Source organism: Macaca nemestrina, chromosome 13 (genome assembly GCF_043159975.1).
Source record: "Macaca nemestrina isolate mMacNem1 chromosome 13, mMacNem.hap1, whole genome shotgun sequence".
NCBI classification, from domain to species: Eukaryota; Metazoa; Chordata; class Mammalia; order Primates; family Cercopithecidae; genus Macaca; species Macaca nemestrina.
Window position 1 is genome coordinate 103,042,215 of NC_092137.1, and position 21,282 is coordinate 103,063,496.

The 21,282-nt window shown below is 47.5% G+C and overlaps 1 protein-coding gene across 1 annotated transcript; it reads right to left on the bottom strand.

Moving 5' to 3' along the window:
- Positions 1-12,417: 12,417 nt before the first annotated feature.
- LOC105496039 (forkhead box I3) lies at positions 12,418-20,270 on the bottom strand. Its single transcript, XM_024797368.2, has 2 exons — positions 19,470-20,270; positions 12,418-16,392 (listed from the first exon to the last, which is right to left on the bottom strand). The coding sequence occupies exons 1-2, from the start codon at positions 20,188-20,190 to the stop codon at positions 15,770-15,772; spliced, it is 1,344 nt and encodes a 447-aa protein (XP_024653136.2). The 5' UTR covers positions 20,191-20,270; the 3' UTR covers positions 12,418-15,769.
- Between the last annotated feature and the right edge of the window lie 1,012 nt (positions 20,271-21,282).

Consider the following 21,282-nt stretch of genomic DNA (forward strand, 5'->3'; position numbering starts at 1 on the left):
TTTATTTATTTTATTTTATTTTATTTTATTTTATTTATTTTTTATTTTTTTATTTTTTTTGAGACAGAGTCTCGCTCTGTCGCCTAGGCTGGAGTGCAGTGGCCGGATCTCAGCTCACTGCAAGCTCCGCCTCCCGGGTTCACGCCATTCTCCTGCCTCAGCCTCCAGAGTAGCTGGGACTACAGGCGCCCGCCACCTCGCCCGGTGCAGGCGAGTTTTTTGTATTTTTTAGTAGAGACGGGGTTTCACCGGGTTAGCCAGGATGGTCTCCATCTCCTGACCTTGTGATCCGCCCGTCTCGGCCTCCCAAAGTGCTGGGATTACAGGCTTGAGCCACCGCGCCCGGCTCATTTGTATTTTAAATTTTTAAATTGTAGTAATTTATTTGTTTATGTATTTATTTATTTATTTTGAGACAGAGTCTCACTCTGTTGCCCAGGGTGGAGTGCAATGGTGCCATTTTGGCTCACCACAACCTCCACTTCCTGGGTTCAAGCGATTCTCCTGCCTCAGCCTCCTGAGTAGCTGGGATTACAGGCGAGGACCACCACCACACCTGGCTAATTTTTGTATTTTTAGTAGAGACGGCGTTTCACCATGTTGGCCAGGCTAGCCTTGAACTCCCGACCTCAGATGATCCGCCGGACTCAGTACTGGGATTACAGGCGTGAGACACTGCTCCAGGTCAAATTGTAGTAATTTATTTTTGAATAGAATATATGTACATCATTCACACTGTGATGTACCAAAGGCTGTGCATTGAAGCCTCCTTCCCACTCTTCTCCCAGCCCCTCCACTCACCTCTCCAGGATGCCCATATAACAAGATTCTTGTGTTTCTACAAATCATATTTTATGCATATGTAAACAAACATACATCTATTCTTCCTCTTCCCCACCACTTTTTTTTTTTTTTTTTGCACAAATGGTTCTAAATTATATACATTGGTCTTTTTGCTGTCTCCCCTCTCCAGTTGCCTCATGCGTTGTATTCATCTTACTCAGTTATTTAATTCATTTTAGCGATATCTCAAGGGAATAAAGATAAATCCTCATTTCATTTGTCATGTTTAACTAGAAGTTAAATGGAATTTTTTTGTTCTCACTTTTTTTTGTTTTTTGTTTTTTTACCTGGACACTCCCTACTGCAGAACTCATGTTCATGGGCAGTGTAAAGGAAGGATCTATGTGTTTATCTTCTACCCAACCACTTAAGATTGGCAAATATGGCCAGGTGTGGTGGCTCACACCTGTAATCCCAGCACTTTGGGAGGCCGAGGTAGGTGAATCCTTTAAGCCCAGGAGTTCAGGACCAGCTTGGCCAACATGGTGAAACCTCATCTCTACTAAAAATAGAAAAAAATTCTGGGTGTGGTGGTACACGCCTGTAGTCCTAGCTACCTAGGAGGCAGAGATGAGAAGATCACCTGAACCTGGGAGGTTGAGCTGCAGTGATTGAGCCATGGTTGCGTCACTGCACTGCAGCCTGGGTGACAGAGAAAGGCCCTGTCTCAGCCAGGTTCGGTGGCTCATGCCTGTAATCCCAGCACTTTGGGAGGCAGGGGATCACTTGAGGTCAGGAGTTTGAGGCCACCCTGGCAAACTTGGTGAAATCCTGTCTCTCCTAAAACTACAAAAAAATGAGTCGGACTTGGTCATGCACGCCTGTAATCTCAGCTACTTGGGAGGCCGAGGCAGGAGAATCACTTGAACCCAGGAGGCAGAGGTTTCAGTGAGCTGAGATCATGCCACTGTACTTCAGCCTGGGCGAGGTGACACAGTGAGACTCTGTCTCAAGAAAAAAAAAAAGGAAGACCTGTTTCAAAAATAATAATAATTTTAAAATGAAAAAATTAGCCAGGCATGGTGGTACACACCTGTAGCCCTAGCTAATTGGGAGGCTAAGGTGGGAGGATTGCTTGAGCTCAGGAGGTCAAGACTATAGTAAGCAGTGATCATGCAAGTGCTCTCCAGCCTGGGCAACAGAACAAGACGTTGTCTCAAAAAAATTTTTTTGGGGGGCCGGACACGGTGGCTCACGCCTGTAATCCCAGCACTTTGGGAAGCTGAAGTGGGCAGATCACCTGAGGTCAGGAGTTCAAAACCAGCCTGGCCAACATGGTGAAACCCCCTCTCTACAAAAATTAGCCAGGCATGATGGCGGGTGCCTGTAATCCCAGCAACTTGAGAGGCTGAGGCGGGAGAATCGCTTGCGGTGAGCCAAGATCTCGTCATTGCACTCCAGCCTGGGCGACAAGAGCGAAACACCGTGTCAAAAAAAAAAAAAAAAAAAAAATTGTTAATTTTGGGCTAGGCACAGTGGCTCACGCCTGTAATCCCAGCACTTCGGGAGGCCCAGACGGGTGGATCGCCTGAGGTCAGGAGTTCAAAACCAGCCTGTTCAACATGATGAAATCGGCCGGGCGCGGTGGCTCAAGCCTGTAATCCCAGCACTTTGGGAGGCCGAGACGGGTGGATCACGAGGTCAGGAGATCGAGACCATCCTGGCTAACACAGTGAAACCCCGTCTCTACTAAAAAATACAAAAAAAAAACTAGCCGGGCGAGGTGGCGGGCACCTGTAGTCCCAGCTACTCGGGAACCTGAGGCAGGAGAATGGCCTGAACCCGGGAGGCGGAGCTTGCAGTGAGCTGAGATCCGGCCACTGCACTCCAGCCAGGGGGACAGAGTGAGACTCCGTCTCAAAAAAAAAAAAAAAAAAAAAAAATGATGAAATCCCATCTTTACTAAAAATACAAAAATTAGCTGGGCATGGTCGTGAGTCCTGTAATTCCAGCTACTCGGGAGGCTGAGGCAGGAGAATTGCTTGAACCTGGGAGGTGGAGATTGCAGTGAGCCAAGACCATGCCATTGTACTCCAGCCTGGGTGAAAGAGTGAGGCTCTGTCTCAAAAAAAAGAGAGAGAGAAAAAAAAAAGATTTTGTTAATTTTGCAGTGAGCTAGAAATTTTGAATTTTAAAAAGTCATTAGTTTTTGGAAAATTCTCAGCCATTATTATATCAAATATTTCTTCTGTTCCTTTCTCACTTTCTTCTCTTTCTGGTATTCCTACTACATGTTAAGTTATACCTTTTGTAATTGTTCCACAGTTCTTGGATAGTCTGTTCGTTTTCATCATATCTTCCCTTTTCATTTCAGTTTTAGAAGTTCTAATGACATATCTCTTTTTTCTTTTTTTGAGATGGAGTCTCACTGTGTCCCCCAGGCTGGAGTTCAGTGGCACGATCTTGGCTCACTGCAACCCCACCTCCTGGGTTCAAGCAATTCTTCTGCCTCGGCTTCCCGAGTAGCTGGGATTACAGGCTTGTGGCACCACGCCCAGCTAATTTTGTATTTTTAGTAGAGACGAGGTTTCTCCATGTTGGTCAGGCTGGTCTCAAACTCCCAACCTCAGGTGATCCTCCTGCCTCAGCCTTCCAAAGTGCTGGGATTACAGGCGTGAGTTTTTAACTCTTTAAGTTTGTCCACAGGCTGGGCCTCCTGCAATTTGTCAGGTACAGTTTAAGTTTTTCTATCAGTACAGGCTTCAGCTTCTGGTAAGATGTGGTTCTCTGTGGTTCTCGGTAACCACCTCTTTCTCTGGTATTTGGGATGGCAGTTTGCCCTGTGACCTCAATTCTCTGATGGATCTAAGAAAAGTTGTTAGTTTGTTCAGTTTTTTTCTTGTTGTAAGTACAAAAGTGGTAACTTCCAAGCTTTTTCACATGTCAGATGAGAAACTAGAAGCCCCTTAATTAATATTTCCACCTCAGGGATTCATAACTTAAATTTCTAGCCTAGGTTTTTCCTCTGAGCTCCTGATCTATTTACACTTCCACTGAAATATCTCAGAGGTAACTCAGCACAATGTGGCAAGACAAAATTTATGATCTCTTCCCCAAAACAACTGACTTTTCAATTTCCCCTCCTCAAAAATGGCATTCCTCCCAGCTGAATTCCCAGGCCACAGAATACATTTCTGATGGCTTCCTCACCATATCCAACGCCTCACCAAGCCTTGTTGATTTTAATTCCTTGATAGCTCTCAAAAGGATCCATGCCTCTTTCTGTTGTCACTACCCTGGTTCAAGTCACTTACCAGCAACTGTAATAACTTCCCACATTTGTCCACCCCATCCCTGAAGACTCCCCTACCTCACCCACCAGTTCAAAATGCAAATCTGATGATGTGCCACCATGTCGCTGTCCCTGTGTCCTCCAGCCCTCTGTGACACAGACTGTATAAGAGCTGTTCCCTCTGTTTGGAAACACCCTTTCCCTTCCTGTCTCCTGGTTCACCCATGACCACTTCTTCAGATCTCCATTCAAGCTGTCTGCCCTCAGGGAAACCTTTTCGAACTCCCCAGGCTAGATTCCTGTCCCTGCTTTTATACACTCACAGAAGCCTGCCCGGCCCCTTCATGGCACTTATGCTGCTCTGTAATGACATATTCATTTGTGAATTTATTTAGTGGAAGTCTGTCTCCCCAACTAGAGTGTAAACTCCAAGAGAGAAGAAAACAAGTCTATCTTACTCACCATTTATCTCCAGCCCCTAACATAGGGCCTCGCGCAAAGTAGCTGCTATGAAAGTTTTATTAAATGACTAAATTAAATCTGTCTTCCACATCCTAATACCTCCCAGATGTACGTAGCCAGCCTGGTCCCCTCTTCTAATCTCGATCTATAGATTTCATCTCCGGCTACAAAGTTCCTCCTGGTGATCCACAAAGAATCCTACCTCCTCTGCAGGGCCCGGACCTGGTGAACACCATCACCTTTTACCTGTTGCTTCAGGCAGAACCTGATGGTCATCTCAAACTCTTCCTTCTCCCTCAACTACCACGTTCGGAAACCACAAAGTCTGTTCCCTCCTATCTCCTCAATATCTCCCAAACCTGCCCAATGTTTTCTTCCACAGCGTCCCTACCCTACTTTAGACCACTGTCACCTCTTGCTTATATTTCTACAGTAGCTTCCAGAATGGTCTCTTTAGGAAATCTTGTCCCTCCAAAGGATTCTTGACAAAGAACTCTATTTGAAACACAAATTTCATTCTTTTTTTATTGTTTATTTTATTTTATTTTTTTTGGGACAGGGTCTCACTTTGTCACCCAGGTTGGACTGCAGTGGTGTGATCATGGCTCACTACAGCCTTGACCTCCCTGGCTAAAGCGATCCTCCCATCTCAGCCTCCTCAGTAGCTGGGACTACAGGTCTGTGCCACCAGGCTTGGCTAATTTTTTGTATTTTTTTTTTGTATAGATGGGGTTTCACCACGTTGCCCAGACAGGACTCAAAGTCCTGGGCTCAAGCAATCTGTCTGCCTCGGCCTCCCAAAGTGCTAGGGTTACAGGCTTGAGCCATCACACGCAGTCCAAATTTCATTCTTAAAATGAATTTATTTCTTTTCTTTTCTTTTTTTTCTTTTTCTGAGAAAGAGTCTTGTTCTGTTGCTGAGGCCGGAGTGCAGTAGCACGATCTCAGCTCACTGCAACCTCCACCTCCTGGGTTCAACTGATTCTCCTACCTCAGCCTCCTGAGTAGCTGGGACTACAGGCACACACCACCACGCCTGGCTAATTTTTTTGTTCTTTTGGTAGAGACAGGTTTTCACCATGTTGTCCAGACTGGTCTCGAAGTCCTGACCTCAAGTGATCCACCCACCTCAGCTTCCCAAAGTGCTGGGGTTACAGGCATGAGCCACCGTGCCCAGCCTAAAATGAATTTCATTCTTAAAATTGGACGGCTGGTTGTGGTGGCTGGGTGTGGTGGCCTGTAATCCCAGCACTTTGGGAGGCCAAGGCTGCTGGGTTGCTGCAGTTCAAGACCAGCCTGAGCAACATAGTGAGACCACCTCTCCCCTGTTTTTTGTTTGTTTGTATTTGTTTTTGTTTTTGTTTTTGAGACGGAGTCTCCCTCTGTCACCCAGGCTGGAGTGCAGTGGCGCGATCTCAGTTCACTGCAATCTCCGCCTCCTGGGTTCAAGCAATTCTCCTGCCTCAGCCTCCCGAGTAGACGGCACTACAGGCATGCGCCACCATGCCCGGCTAATTTTTGTATTTTTGGTAGAGATGGGGTTTCACCATATTGGCCAGGCTGGCCTTGAACTCCTGACCTCAGGTGATCTGCCCACCTCGGCCTCCCAAAGTGCTAGGATTATAGGCGTGAGCCACCATGTGCCAGCCCTACCTCCCCTTTAAAGAAAAAAAATTTTTTTTTTTTTTGAGACAGAGTCTTGCTGTCGCCAGACTGGAATGCAGTGGTGCGATCTTGGCTCACTGCAACCTCCTACTCCCTAGTTCAAGCGATTATCCTGCCTCCGCCTCCTGAGTAGCTGGGATTACAGGCATATGCCACACACCCAGCTAATTTTTGTATTTTTAGTGGAGATGGGGTTTCACCACGTTGGCCAGGATAGTCTCGATCTCCTGACCTCCTGATCCACCCGCTTCGACCTCCCAGAGTGCTGGGATTACAGATGTGAGCCACCACACGTGGCCGAAAAAAAATTAGATTCTCATTCCCATTCGATTCTGTTCTATCCCATTCTATTTACTTAATGGGCTTTGCAGGCCATAGAGCCACCTCCCAGCCTCCACTTCCCTTCCCTGCCTGAGACTCTGCTGTGGGCTGGCCTGCCTCCCTGGGCAGCTTCTTCCAGTTCCCCACAGGAGCTATGTTCTTTCATGTCCCAGCCTCTGCATGGCTTCCTCCACCCACACTTAGTCCCTCCCCTTAGCACCCTTTGTCTGGCTAACCCCTGCTCAGGTCAGGGTGTGGGGGCTTTCCCAGAGAGTCCCACTGCCCCCCACGATTCCCTGATCAAGGCACTTGTCACCCTGCTGCCAGTCCCTCTTTGCTTCTTTGCTCTCACTGAAATATAAGTGCCATCCTTACTGGGGCATTGCTTTTGGCTGTGTCTCCCAGTAAGTATAGTAAGCATTTAGTAAAAATCGCTGAGCAAATGAAGGAACACTAAATTCAGAAACATCAGAATGAATCGTGATGCTGCCTCTCTAGGGAAATCCTGGCATGTAAGACGTTAAAAAGGAGGATTACTGCCACACGAGTTCTATCCCCACTACTGCTTCAGTAATGGCAAAACCCTGTCATGATAGGACACATGTGTTCTCACTGGTTCCTGAATCAAGAAAGGTAGATCTAGCAGAACATCAGCACAAAATCTGAGCAGGCTATGGAAGAGCCCATGGCTGACTTTACCATGATGTGTGGCTGGCATCGTTGGCTGCATGGCAGTTAATCTCATTGCAGGAAAGGTTTTTAAAAGCTTTACTTCAGTGGCAATCTTTTGGCTCTTACCACCAGTCTGTGGGAAAAGGTGCACTGTAACAGCTGCCGTGAATGTTTTCTTACTTTCCCAAAACCTAGTAGAGGGGGAGAGAAGAACTTGAAAGTCTTCTACCTAAGCAAATGCTGGGGGGCAACTGAAGGGTTGATGATCAAAGACTCCAGGTGTTTGGCAGAGGCTCTCAAGTACAGGAGGACACAGGGTAGGTATGAAAATGGGAAGGGGGAAGTAGTGTGTGGGGAAATGGAGATGGCTGAGTTCTAAATCCAGGCTAAGCACAGCAAAAATTCTTGAGATTTTACCCATCTTATAAAACTAAAGGAGAAAGATAACTGTCTGTTTTCTCTACCCAAGAATGCCAGTCTGGCAAGTGGGGTGTATCATAAACAAAAGTCATGGGAACATGGATGCCCTGAACATCAGTTTCTCCAAAAGGGGAGGAGGAACTAAGTACCCTTCTCTTAGGATCAATACAACAGTGATCTCACTTAGAGGCTTTTTCACAAACTAGGATGATGGCTAGGCACAGTGGCTCATGCATGTAATTCCAGCATTTTTGGAAGCCAAGGCAGGCAGACCACTTGAGGCTGGAAGTTTGAGACCAGACTGGCCAACATGGGGAAACCCTGTCTCTATTAAAAATACAAAAATTAGCTGGGCATGGTGGCAGGTGTCTGTAATCCCAGCTACTTGGGAGGCTGAGGCAAGAGAATCACTTGAACCCGGGACGCAGAGGTTGCAGTGAGCCAAGATTGCGCCACTGCACTCCAGCCTAGGCAACAGAGCCAGACCCTGTCTCAAAAAAAAAAAAAAAAAAAAAAAAGATGAGACAGGCTAAGACACGCATGGATGGGATTGCCCTTGAGTGTGGCTGGGTGAATCACATCATGGCCCTCACGGGTCCCTCATGCCCTGCTGGCTCCTCACCTCCAGAAATCATCCTATTTATAATATCTGTATTTGAATCAAAGGCTTAGTTAAAGGCAGAAAAAAAAAAAATCTATAAAATGCAGCCTGAAGGGAGTTGGTGGGGGTGGGGAGGGCCTAGGATGCTCAGGGACAGCTTCTCTGGAAAAGGGGCCTTAGAATTGAAGCCAGGTCAGGCACGGCGGCTCATGCCTATAATCCCGACACTTTGGGAGGCTGAGGTGGGTGAAGTGCTTGAGCCAAGGAGTTCAAGACCAGCCAGGGTAACATAGTGAGACTCTGTCTCTATTAAAAAGAAAAGAAAAGAAAAGAAAAGAGTTGAAGCCAGAGAAGACATGCGGCATTGAGCTCTTGTGGCAGAAGGAAGAACAGCAAAGACCCTTAAAAAGACAAGTTTGGGATGTTTGAGGGGCTACAGACGGTGAGTGGTTGGGAGTGTGTAAGGCAGAGGTGGGAGGGGCAGAAGCTATGGTTCATGCAGGGCCACAGAAGCAGCTTTTAAGCAGGAAAACAGTATAATAGTCTCTCTATATATAAATATCACACTGGCTTCCAAGTGGCGAGTGACCTTGGAATAGTAGAAAGGAACGAAATGTGAACATGAAGGAGCCAAGAGTTGTGGCTGGGAGCCCAGGGAGGAGGCTGCCATGGTCCTCCGGCCAACAGAGGTGGTGATGGCGGCTGAATCCCTGAGACGTCATGGAGCAGTTCTTGTTTCAGGCTTGAATGTGGGGTGTGAGACAGAAACAGAGGAAGCAAAATAAGAGTTAGTAGGTTTTTGGGACGTTGATTAACTGACTCACCTGGTAAATGCAGTTGTTGATGAATGAGTGGACTTCCCTTTCCCATGAGATTTCCATCCTGGTGGCTATTTGCCAAGACTGCTGCTCTGTTCTTACCTTTCTGTGATACGAGGCTAACATACTCACTGCCCAGCGTTGATGGACAAACAAAATGGAAAATGGATAATACTGATGTCAAACTTTCTGAGAAGAGACAAGTGGAGTAGACACAGAGGCCCTTCTTGTTGTTTCGGTTAGGCCAACACACAGATGAATGTTACCCCTCCCATCAAGCCTGTGGAGTAGATATTGCTATCGTCATTTCACTGAGGGTAGGACTGAGGCCCAGGACTGAGTCTGTATAACTGGGCTATGGCCACAGTGCTTATGAGTGGGCTCAGGTGTGCAGAGTTGAAGGTGAGCGGTGGTAAGAGTAGGGTCAGTTGACATAATCCTTAGAGATGGGAGGGAAAAGAGGACACCATGTTTGTTAATGCCCTGCTTTCTAATCCCAGTACAGAACACAGGGATCCCTGCATTGTGATTTACTGAATGAGTTTCAAGGAAGTAAAGGGGGGTGGGGGGAGTGGGGAGACTCCAACACACTCCAACAAAGGAGGTAGCCTTGAACCTCCTTTGAAGTGCAATGCAAAGAAGTCAGTCTCTCCACATAGGACTGGAGCGGAAAGCTGAGAGCCAGGAGTGTAGACACTGATACTGATGCTGATGCTGACTGGTTAGCTTGAATAGAATGTGCCTGGAGGCTGGAAGGGCTGAGGGAACTGACTCTAAGCATGTGCAAAGGCCTGAGGCCGTGAAGCAAGTTCCGCATGACTTGACCCAGTCCCTTCTACAGAAGCACTGTGGCTTTGTACACCCGAAACCATCCTGGTCTGTCTCGTCCCTGCAGAAGTTGCAGCCTCTCGGCCCAGGCCTGGGGAGCTGTCCTCTTCTCTTCCAGGAGGTTAAACCATTCTGTCTCCCCATCAGAGCCTCATAGCTAGGTGGGGAAGCTCAGAGCAGCCCCAGGGATCCTCTCTGTCCTGGGCACACCTATTACTGCCCTTCATCATGCTTGCTAAGGGTATGTCTCTTTTTCTGGGTAGTGAGCAACTTAAGTCAGAGAATGGGTCTTAGTCATCTTAGTATCCTCAAAGCCCAGGCCGATGAATGGTGCCCAAAGGAGATTTGCTGAGTCAGTGGATACATTTCCTGTGAGGCTCAGGCTCCCTACCAGCATCCCCATCATCTGGCTTTCCTGGGCAGCTTCAGAGCATGAGACCTGAGCCACTGACCTGGCTGCTAGCTGATCCTGAGGAGGAGGACATGCCAAGAAACAGCAACTTCCCTTCCCGTCTTCACAAAAAGGAGCCCCTGACCCAAAATCCAACCTCAGGAAGCACACAGAAAAAATGCCTGGAAGGAAACATTACTGAATGGGGGGCGGGGGCGGGGGGAAGAGCCTGGGTTCCAGGCCCAAGTCTGGAACCAACAAACTGTATGACTTTTGGCAAGTTACTTAACCTCTCTGTGCCTTTCCCTTCTCCACTTTGAAACAGAGAGGCACTATTGTAGGTTAAGGTCAGGAGGACTCTGACCTCACACAGCCTAATTTTGAATCCCTGTTACACCACTTACCGGCAGCAACCACTTAGATCTGTGACCAGGGCCCAGTTATACAAACTCCCCAGACTTTAGTATTCTGTTGATGAGATGGATAATAACAGTATCCATTTCATAGAGTTGTTGGGATGTTAGTATAGCTAGTTTCTATTTAATATGTGTAGGGTAGTGCCTGGCACCTGATAGGTGAGTTATTATTGTAATGTTGTCTTTTTAAAAATGATGACTGCTATTCATGCCTCCCAGAGTTTTGGTGATGATCTCCTGACATCATGAATAAAAAAGTAGGGAGGAATTCAGTAGGTATCTGGTCTTCTGTGGACTTTTTTTGTTTTAAAATCTCACAAGAAATTCCTTCTTTTTTCAGCGGAGCCAGCACCCGGCACACACCCCAGCTGATAGCTTTCCATGACAAAGGCAAGACCGCCAGGTCTCTAGCCCTGAAGCCAGCAAGTCTCCAGTCTCAGGAAAACAAGGGAAGGAGGGGAGGGTTCATTAACAACCTCAAGGTTTAACTACTAGAGCAGCTCAAGAAAATAAAAACCCATTAGACCCTGAGGATTTAGAATCTTTCCAAGTCTGGAAAGTCTCTGGAGGGAAGAGAAGCAGCTTGGGACTTTGCTCTGAGGTTCCCAGCAAAGCTTGGCCCTTTTTGTCCTGGGAGGGACTTGGGACTTGTGAGTGCCCTCAGGGGCTGGAGCGGGTGGTGATAGAGGGGGGAGGGGTACAAAGGCTCACAGCTCTGAAGCCTCTGGTCTCCCAGGCTGCTGTTTTTCCAGTAAGTTCAAGAATGGGATGAAGAATCTAAAAGTGTCAAGAAAGAAATCTGAAACCTGCTTATTAATTCCTCACCTTCTCCTTTGCCATCTTACTCTGAATGGTTCACTAGGGCCTAAAGGCTGGAAGGCAGCTACTCAAACTTATAAATATGCTGCTAAATGTCCTGTTATACACAGAACAACCTCTACAATAGAGAATTATCCAGCCCCAAATATCAGTACCGCTGATGACTGAGGAACCCTGGTCTAGTTAGAGGCAAGTTTCCAGCTATTTCCTTGGAAATGATGGGCTGCATGCAGTCCTCCTAAGGACCACACTCCAGGATGCAGAGCTCTCCTTGAGGCATGAGGCCTCAAAGCACCATTTCTTTCTATAGTAGAGATTGTTTGCTGCACTGAAATTCAATTTAATCTAAATAACAGAACCATTAATCTATTAGAAATAAACCGGCCGGGTGCGCTGGCTCATGCCTGTAATCTCAGCACTTTGGGAGGCCGAGGCGTGTGAATCACTGGCAGGCAGTCAGGAGTTCGAGACCACCCTGCCCAACATAGCAAAACCCATCTCTACTAAAAATACAAAAATTAGCCAGGCGTGATGGCATGTGCCTGTGGTCCCAGATACTCAGGATGCCAGGGAGAATTGCTCGAACCCACAAGGTGGAGGTTGCAGTGATGCAGTGAGCCAAGATTGCACCCCTGCACTCCAACCTGGGCAACAGAGTGAGACTCCAGCAACAACAACAACAACAACAACAACAACAACAACAACAACAACCCAAAATGTTCATAAGCCTAAAGATCCTCCTGAAGAGTAATTGTCTCATTCCAGCCTTTTCAGATGTGGGTAGGTGGAATGAGAAAACCAATCGTTTGCTCTTTCCACAGTGGTTTGTTGCCACGCTGCTCACATCTCTAGTTCTTTAGGACAAAGAAGCTTTAGACAGGAAAGCAGTAATGCCCAAAAGCCAGAAGTGATCCCACTTTAAGTTTATTTCATGTGATTCTTCTCAGCATGCAGTGAACTTTCTCAGGAAAAACTTTTCTTTGCTGCCGCAGTTTACATTATAAATTAATTTACAAATATAGAGTTGTGCTAGAAACAATATTTATATAAGTCCATGATATTTTCATATACAAAAATATCCACAGAAACCGTTTCTTTGAACACATACTATGGGAGTAGGTAGTCTTTGGTTGTCTTTCTGCATAATGTTTAAGTAATGGTGATGCCATTTGTACCTCAATAAGCTGTCTAAAAAAATAATTTTCTGTATGTATATTTCAAAATAAAACATTTTTAAAGTAATGCTGTGAGAGTCTCGGGGTGAAAAAATACACAGGGAATTTTAAATTTTTTTACAATGTGCTTCTGTTCCTGTTTCTAAAAAAGTTAAAACTCCAAACTAGCCACGCTCACATCCAAAAACATGGTACGAAGGCAACTCACAGGACGATAAATTCATTTTTGTGGAACACCGTTCCCATAAATTTGACAACTATCAGCATTTTAATGAACACTTTTTGAATAAAAAATTTGTTTTTTTTTTTGAGACAGTCTCACTTTGTCACCCAGGCTGTCCAGGCTGTTATACAGTAGCATGATCTCAGCTCACTGCAGCCTTGACCTCCCAGGTTCAAGTGATCCTCCCACCTCAGCCCCCCAAGTAGCTGGGACTACAGGTGCATGCCACCACATCTAGCTAATTTTTGTTATTTTTTGTAGAGATGGGGTTTCACCATGTTGCCCAGGATGGTCTCAAACTCCTGGGCTAAAGCACTCTGCCCGCTTAGGCCTCCCAAAGTGTTGAGGTTACAGGCTTGAGCCACTGCACCAGCCCTGAATGAATTCTGTCATTCGGCAACTAGTGGATGAGCGTACCAGGCACTCTACTGGGCACTAGAAGGTTGACCTTAAAAATTATTCAAATGATACCTCTGAGAAGTAACAGAGTGCTAAGATAAATAAGATTAAATATATATCTTTTTAAAAACTGACCACAAATGGTTTATTGTATCAAAAACTATAAAATCCCATTTCTTCATTATTTAAAAAATATTTTGTAGACACAGTCTTGCTGTGTTGCTCAGGCTGGTCTCAAACTCTTGGACTCAAGTGATCCTCCCACCTCAGTCTCCTAAAGTGTTGGAATTACAGGTGTGAACCATTGCACCTGGCCTAAAATTCCATTTAAGAGTTTTTATTTTGGCTGAGCATGGTGGCTCACACCTTCAATCCCAGTGCTTTGGGAGGCAGAAGTGGGCAGATCGCTTGAGTCCAGGAGTTCAAGACCAGCCTGGACAACATAGTGAAACCCCATCTCTACACAAAATACAAAAAAACTAGCTAGGTGTGGTGGCATGCACCTGCAGTCCAAGCTACTCAGGAGGCTGAGGTAGGAGGATGGCTTGAACCCAGGAGATTGAGGCTGCAGTGAGCTGCGTTGTTTTTTTTTTTTTTTTTTTTGAGACCCCCATCAAAAAAATTTTTTTAATTAAAAAATTATTTTAAAGTCAAAAAATTTAAATTTAAAATTAAAAAGTTAAAATATTAATTCAAAAGTTTAAAAAATTAGCTGCACACCTGTGAGCCCAGCTACTGGGGTGGGTTGGGGGAGCTGAGAAAGGACCACTGTTTGAACCTGTGAAGGTTGAGGCTGCAATGAGCCAAAATCTCACCACTGCACTTCAGCCTGGTTAAGAGAGGGAGAACGTCTCAAAAAACAAAACAAAACAAAACAACAACAACAAAAACCCACACACACACACACAAAAGCTATTTTTAATACAATTCTAATAATACTTTGTTAGAAAAGGAAACACCCAGGATACAAGCTAAAAGGGAGAGGATGCCAGGCTAACCATTACAAAATAGGGCAATGGTCACCCCAGATCTTGGACTCTGACCGCAGGATTCAGAGGTGCTGCCCAGGGGGAACGCACCAGATGACTTTTATTTTCAACTAGAATCTTTGGTCAAATGACATCTAGCATATATACTTGTACTTATAACTGGCTATGGAGGCTGGTTTCTCGGTTTTGTAGGAAGTAGAACACGGAGGTTACAAGTACCGGCTCTGGAACCAGACTGTCTGGGTCTGATCTTGCCTCTAGTTTACTATCAGTCTCACTTGGAAAGTGGTCACAACTGTTTTTTTGGCCCCCTGTGCACATTTGAGCTTGCAATCCTGGTATACAGTGATGATCAAAATAGACAAAGTGACCTGACATCCTGGAGTTTCACTTCCCTTACATGGAAAAGGGAGGGTAGTAATAATAGCCACCACCCAAGGTTGCTGAGAGGATTGAATGAATACATGACAAGTGCCTAGAACAGTGCCTGGCACACGGGGCTGCCTGTGCCATTTTATTGCCATTAGAATATACCATGTACCAGACAGAGGTGATTTGTGAGCTGCCTATGCATAGCTCAAGGATTTGTGGTGTTGCCTAGGACAGTATGATAAACAACCAAAAAAAAAAATCTTTAGAGGCAAAGGACACAAAGTTGGAGGTTTCCTATAAAAAAATTGAGATATCTGGCTCTTCTGTAAAAATCAGAATGTAGGCTGGGCGCAGTGGCTCATGCCTGTAATCCCAGCACTTTGGGAGGCTGAGGCGGGTGGATCACCTGAGGTCAGGAGTTTGAGACCAGCCTGGCCAACAAGGCGAAACCCTATCTCTACTAAAAATACAAAATTTTAGCTGGGCGTGGCGGTGGGCGCCTGTAATCCCAGCTACTCGGGAGACTGAGGCAGGAGAACTGCTTGAACCCGGGAGGCGGAGGTTCAGTGCCACTGCACCCCAGTCTGGGCAAGAGAGTGAGACTCTTGTCAAAAAAAAAAAAAAAAAGTCAGAATGCTGCCATGGGAGAGAGAAAGAACCAGCTGTTCCCAGCAGCCTTCTGTTAGTCAGTCCCAACTACCCTCTACTGCTTCAGTTGCCAACTGATGTTAGTTTTCTCACCCAGTAACTTCGTTGGCTTATGTTTTTTCAGCCGTCTGTACACACTTGAGCTTGCAATCCTGGCATACAGTGATAAGCAAAATAGACATGGTCCCCGCCCTCACGGGGCTCACAGGCTACCTATCACAGAAGAGAGTGAAACGGATTTCTCTCTGGAGAGGCCCACATGCAGAGAAAACTGTAAAAGCTCGCTGGGTTGTAGAAAGAGTTATCTACTACACCCTTGTTACTCCAAGTGTGGTCAAAGGACCACGAGATCACCCAGGAACTTGACAGAAATGCAGAACTCAGGTCCTACCCCAGACCTACCGACTTGGAATCTGCATTCTAATCAGCATGTGTGCACGCCTCAGGTGTGCATACTCAAGTCTGAGAGCCTGCTCTACACCTCAGAGCCCTCTCGGGGGTAGATGAGGCTGTTGACCATGCTAAAGTTGTGGAAAGGGCTGCTGAAGGGGCTGCTTTGGCCCCCGCTGGTGCTGGCAGGGAAAGGGCTATAATAGGAAGATCTCTGGCCGGTGCTATTGCTGGTGCTATTGCTCAGTTGCAAGGTGTCTGCTGAGGCCTCTGAGATGGAGGTCGGGGAGAACATGCTGCTGGAGGGCAGCTGGGCCCCCTGGATCCCTAGGTGGCGGCTGCCAGGGAGAGCCCGCTGGGTACTCACACTGCTGCTGACACTCAAGGAGCTGAGGCTGCTGAAGAAAGTGTTGAGACAAGGGGTGGAGGTGAGCATGGGTCCTCCAGGAGATGAGGCAGTACTCTTGGTGCCCTCCGGAGGCTCTGGGGAGTGGGAAGGCCTCAGCAGAGTGGAGGGGCTCTCTTCTTCTGGTTTCCCACCCACTCCAGACCCCAATCCTGAGGAGAGCCCTTCTTCGGACTTTGATGTCCCGGCAGCCACTGTGGAGCCATTGCTGGCCTCAGAGCGGCGCTTTCGCTTCCGACGGAAGTTCCCGTTGTCAAACATTTTCTCACAGTTCGGATCCAGAGTCCAGTAGTTACCCTTTCCTGAGAAGATGAGAAAAACCAAGTGAGAGAAGGACCTGTTTTATGCTTGTTTACTCAGCTTCATTTCTGGGAGGAGGAGAGCAGACTCTCATTAGATGCTGACAAAGATGCTCAATTCACTCTAATATTCAAACCAATCCTCTTTGGGGGAAAATGTTACTCTTCGCTTCAGAGAGAAATCCAGAACAAAGATGTTCTGGCCACCTCTACCTCCTCCTGGTGGTGTCTACTACTTAAATCTGAAGACCTAATTTCATTTCTGAGACACTTATAATTAAATCATGTAACACCTTCACTAATTCTAGATCCAAATCGTATGACCGTGCGAAGTCATGGAATCCTGATGCTACTTAAAGTTGAGCCTTAGACTGGGCCAACGTAGTGAGATGTCTACAAAAAAAAAAAAATTGAGCCTCTGTTTCTTTATTTATAAAATAGAGATAAGGATAGTACTAATTTAGTGGATTGACTGTGAGGATTAACTATATCAGCATAGTAGCTGGCACACAGTAAGCAGTGCAAAAACAGCACTTGTATTATTCATTGAAAGTGCATCATTCCCCACCTCTGAGAAAAATGCCCCACTGGAGAAAGGCAATCTCAAAATGACAAAAAAATTATTACTGAGCAATTGTTTTAACTATGCATTGGATGGCATAAATTTTGAGTATGAGGAAGCTCCTGGAAACTACATCCCCTCCTCATTTGGGGCAGGACCTGCCCCTACAAATCCTGCAAATGTTTCACCCATTGGGTAAATACATTTCAGACACCAGGGCCTCATTCTTCTGCATGTCATGCTAGTTTTGTTCTATTTACCACAAGTGAGGTAGAAAAGATCTATCATGTTGGAGGATTTTATATCCCAAAAGCTTTTTCCACTTCTAGTAAAAAGAATTCAATGTCTGAGAGTGCTGTAGAATGCTTATCTTGTGGCAAGTGCTTCACTCGGATAACCTCAGCTATTGCTCACAGCTTTACAGCGATAGGCAATATTACTGCTTCCACTTTTCAGATAGGAGAACTGGGGTGCAGACTGGTAAGTAACTTGTCATATTCCTAGTTAGTCATGATAGTCAGGATGTAAACAGGCTGGCTCCAGACTCAGCATTAAAAAAAAAAATTATTATTTATTTATTTATATTCTCTGAGATAGGGTCTCCCTCTGTCACCCAAGCTGGAGTACAGTGGCGTAACCTTGGTTCACTGTAGTCTTGACCTCCTGGCCTCAAGCCATCCTCCCACCTCAGCCTCCCAGAGTAGCTGGTACTACAGGAGTATATCACTATGAATGGCTAAAAGACTCAGCATTCTTGCTGGGCACAGCAGCTCACGCCTATAATCCTAGCAGTCTGGGAGGCCGAAACGGGTGGGTCACTTGAGCTCAGGAGTTCGAGACCAGCCTGGATAACACAGGGAAAGCCCATCTCTACATAAAATACAAATTAGCCGGGCACTGTGGCATGCGCCCATAGTCCCAGCTACTTGGGAGGCTAAGGCAGCAAAATTGTTTGAGCTGGTGAGGCAAAGGTTGCAGTGAGACCGTGCCACTGCACTTTTGAGACAGTTTTGAAACTGTCTCAAAAAAAAAAAACAAAAAAAAAAACAAAAACCCTCAGCATTCTTAACTAACCACTGGGCTAGGCTGCCTCCACTGAACCATGTTCTGCAAATAGTTACAGGAAAAAAAAAATATATATATATAACTACAATTTCAATAATATCTCCACCTATCTGGATATGTATATTGTGCCACATTGGTACCAACTTTTTTGACAAAAAAACTAGCCATAGACCCTTGAACTTTTAGGATAAAGTCCAGAAGAGTTTACATGACAATTTACATGATAATCTTGGGTGGTACAAAAGCCAAATCAAGAGGATGCATCTTCTAGAACTGCATACCCTGCCCACTACAGTAGCCACTAGCCACACACGATTATTGGGCACCTGAAGTATGGCTAGTCCAAATTAAGATGTAGTGTAAAATACACATGGCATTTTGAAGACTTAGTACCGAGAAAATAACAAAGAATCTCATTAGTAATTTTCATATTTGTCATATGTTGAAACAATATTTTGGATTATTTAGTTTGCATTGTATTTCCATTGGAGAGTGGTGCTCCACAGCGACTTCAGGGAAGAGCTCATTCTGAGCTCCAGAATATTCACATAATTTACACAAAATCCTGGATCTCTGTAATGTGCAACTAAAATGGTTTCATCTCTCTTCTCTTTTTCCTATCACAACCCCTACCCCTTTCCCTTTCCTTGTTCTGGGTTCCTTCTAAAAACCTCAAGTAGGATTCCGTTTCTCTCTTCTTCTTAATCATTTCTCCACCTCCACCGCTCAGAGCAGGTAACACTCACTCCACTGTAACACAGACCTCCTCACTCCAGGAGCAACTGGGCTTAGACCAAAGTCGCAGCAAATTTGGGATATTCATTTCTAAATTTCTAACTAGTTAAGGTACCCAAACTGCAATTTGCAGGACCTCCCTGCTAAAGTTCTCCCATTCCAGACTCCCGTGTCATGATGCCCGTGCCACTCTCTCTAGGGGTAAGCACCGTACTTGCTCTATTCAGGACACAGTGAGCCTCTTTGGAACCCGATGAGGAGGAAGTGCAACTAGGGACAGCCGGGCTGGCCCCCAGTTCTCCCACCGCGTCTTCTGCGAAACGTGATGGAAATCCCAGCTCACGTGGATCCCTTTATAACAATCCCTTATTTGAGAGCTTACTTGTAAGTAGACCCTCCCCTTCAAAAGGCCTGATCAACACCACCCAGGGGTAGCCGCCTGTTCTGGGATACAGATTTTTTTCGTTTCTCTAATTGGCCGGCCTCTGCGAGTGGATGTAAAGGTCAAGCTCCTTTCTCAATGAGTCTTCCTCCCGAAGATCCCCTGCTCCTTCCCTTTGTCCTCCGGTTGGGTGGTTTATTCCTCCACCCGCTCCCACCCGCAGCCTGGACAAGAAGACTCCTGGCAGATCTTCCAGCCGCACACCGACCCCGGCGCCGGCCCTCGCGCCCCGCGTCCGCCCTCCCCGGCTGGGAAGCACCTGCCGGCGGCCCTCACCTGGGTCGTCCTCGTCGCGGGGCACCTTCTTGAAGCAGTCGTTGAGCGACAGGTTGTGGCGGATGGAGTTCTGCCAGCCGGCCTTGCTGCGCTGGTAGAAGGGGAAGCTGTCGGCGACGAACTGGTAAATGTGGCTGAGCGTGAGCTTGCGCTCGGGCGCGCTCTGAATGGCCATGGCGATAAGCGCCGAATACGAGTAGGGCGGCCGCACCATCTTCATCAGGTCCTCGCGGCTGGCCATGGACAGCCAGCCCAGTTCCCCGGGCCCCGCGGGCGCGGCGGGCGAGGCGGGCGCGGCGGGCGCGGGCTGCGCGAAGGGCCGCTGAGCGCAGCCGAAGGTGCCGGCGGCGGGTGGCGGCTGCAGGAAGGGCCCGGCCGCGGCCCCTGGGGGCGGCGGCGGCGGCGGCGGGGCGCTCAGGTACGCGGCGGCGGCTGCGGCGGCGGCGGAGGGCGGGCCTCCCACGCCGGGCCCGTTGAGCCACAGGTAGGGGTTGGCGGCGGCGGCCGGCGGCGCGGCGTAGTCGGCCAGCCCGTAAGGCGCCCTGGCGGCCGGGGGGGCGCCCGGGGCGGCGGCGGTGGCGGCGGGCGGGGGCAGGCCGGGCTGCGAATACACTCCGAAGTTGTCGCCGCAGTAGAGGGCCATGTCGGCTGCCGTGGGCGGCTGCGGCGCGGCCGCGGCGAGGGGCGAGCGGGGCTGGTCTCGCCGCTCGGGCGAGAGCATCCCTTTGGGGGCCAAACCTGCGGCTCCGCCTCCACCCGCGCTGGGCGCCCGGTGCTCCGGGCCGAGGTCGGGCGGGTGCTCGCGGAGCGCCTGCGAGCTGGCCTCTTATAACCGAGCCCGGCGCGGCTCCTCCTGGGCTGGCCCGGAGCGGGGCGGTGGCCGCGGGCCTGGGCTCTCCACGCCCCCGCCACGCCCCACCTGCCCGCGCGCCCGAACCCGAAGCCCGCCCGCCCCGCCCCTACCACCCCTCTGCCCGGGCCCCGGAGCCTCCGGGAGGCCGGCGCCTCCAGGTTTCGGGCAAAAAGCAGCACCCAGTTCCTAGACCACGTTTCTTAACACCATAATAAGCAAAGCCAGGAATATTAAAGAGAAGACAACCCGAACAGTACTAATGATTTCTGAAAAGTTAACTTGGGGTGGCCGCTCGGGCCACCTGCCTAGTCGCCCTTTGCCTTTTCTACCTCTTTCCTCCTAACCTTTTGTCATCGAGTTGGGGTATTCACGTCCAGTCTCAACCGATCGGCTTCCAGTCGAAAATAGTCGATGTGATTTACAGTGCTTTGGGGTATACGGTAGAGATTATTAACGGGCCCCTTTGGCGTGTCCCCTTCTCGGGGATTCTGTGGTCAGAGGAACGGAAATCAGTGTTGAGTTTTTCTAACCAAACTGTAGGTTCGCTCACATTCGGGAAGCATTTGTTCGTTTTCTGTACGGTTTGTACGGGCTTTCGTTGTGATTTGTTATCTTCAGAAACATAAAGGTGAATGTTTTCAAAGACATTCAAATAAGTAGCTTCGGAATTAGCATTTTAAACCCGAAAGTTTCCAAGTTTTAAGTAGTATAAACTGTGCAAGAAGTGCTCATTTATAAAAACAGTCTCATCTAACGGGGAAATCTATGACTTGCCCTCTACTTTTGCTAATTTTTTTTAATGCATCTCCCTGCCTGGGAAAACAAATAAAACTTGTAAAATACTGTGGCGACCTCCCATTCCACGTAATCATCCTCGATTGGCTCAAAACAACAATAAGAAAATTGTTTCTTTTACTATTAAAAGTATTCCTAAATGTATTCTTAATACATGACAGGTCC

Excerpts from the sequence above, each read along its gene's own strand:
- LOC105496039 (XM_024797368.2), bottom strand. The coding sequence starts at position 20,190 with ATGCTCTCGCCCGAGCGGCGAGACCAGCCCCGCTCGCCCCTCGCCGCG. Across the intron at positions 16,393-19,469 it reads CCGCGACGAGGACGACCCAG|GAAAGGGTAACTACTGGACT; the intron begins GTGAGGGCCGCC and ends TCATCTTCTCAG.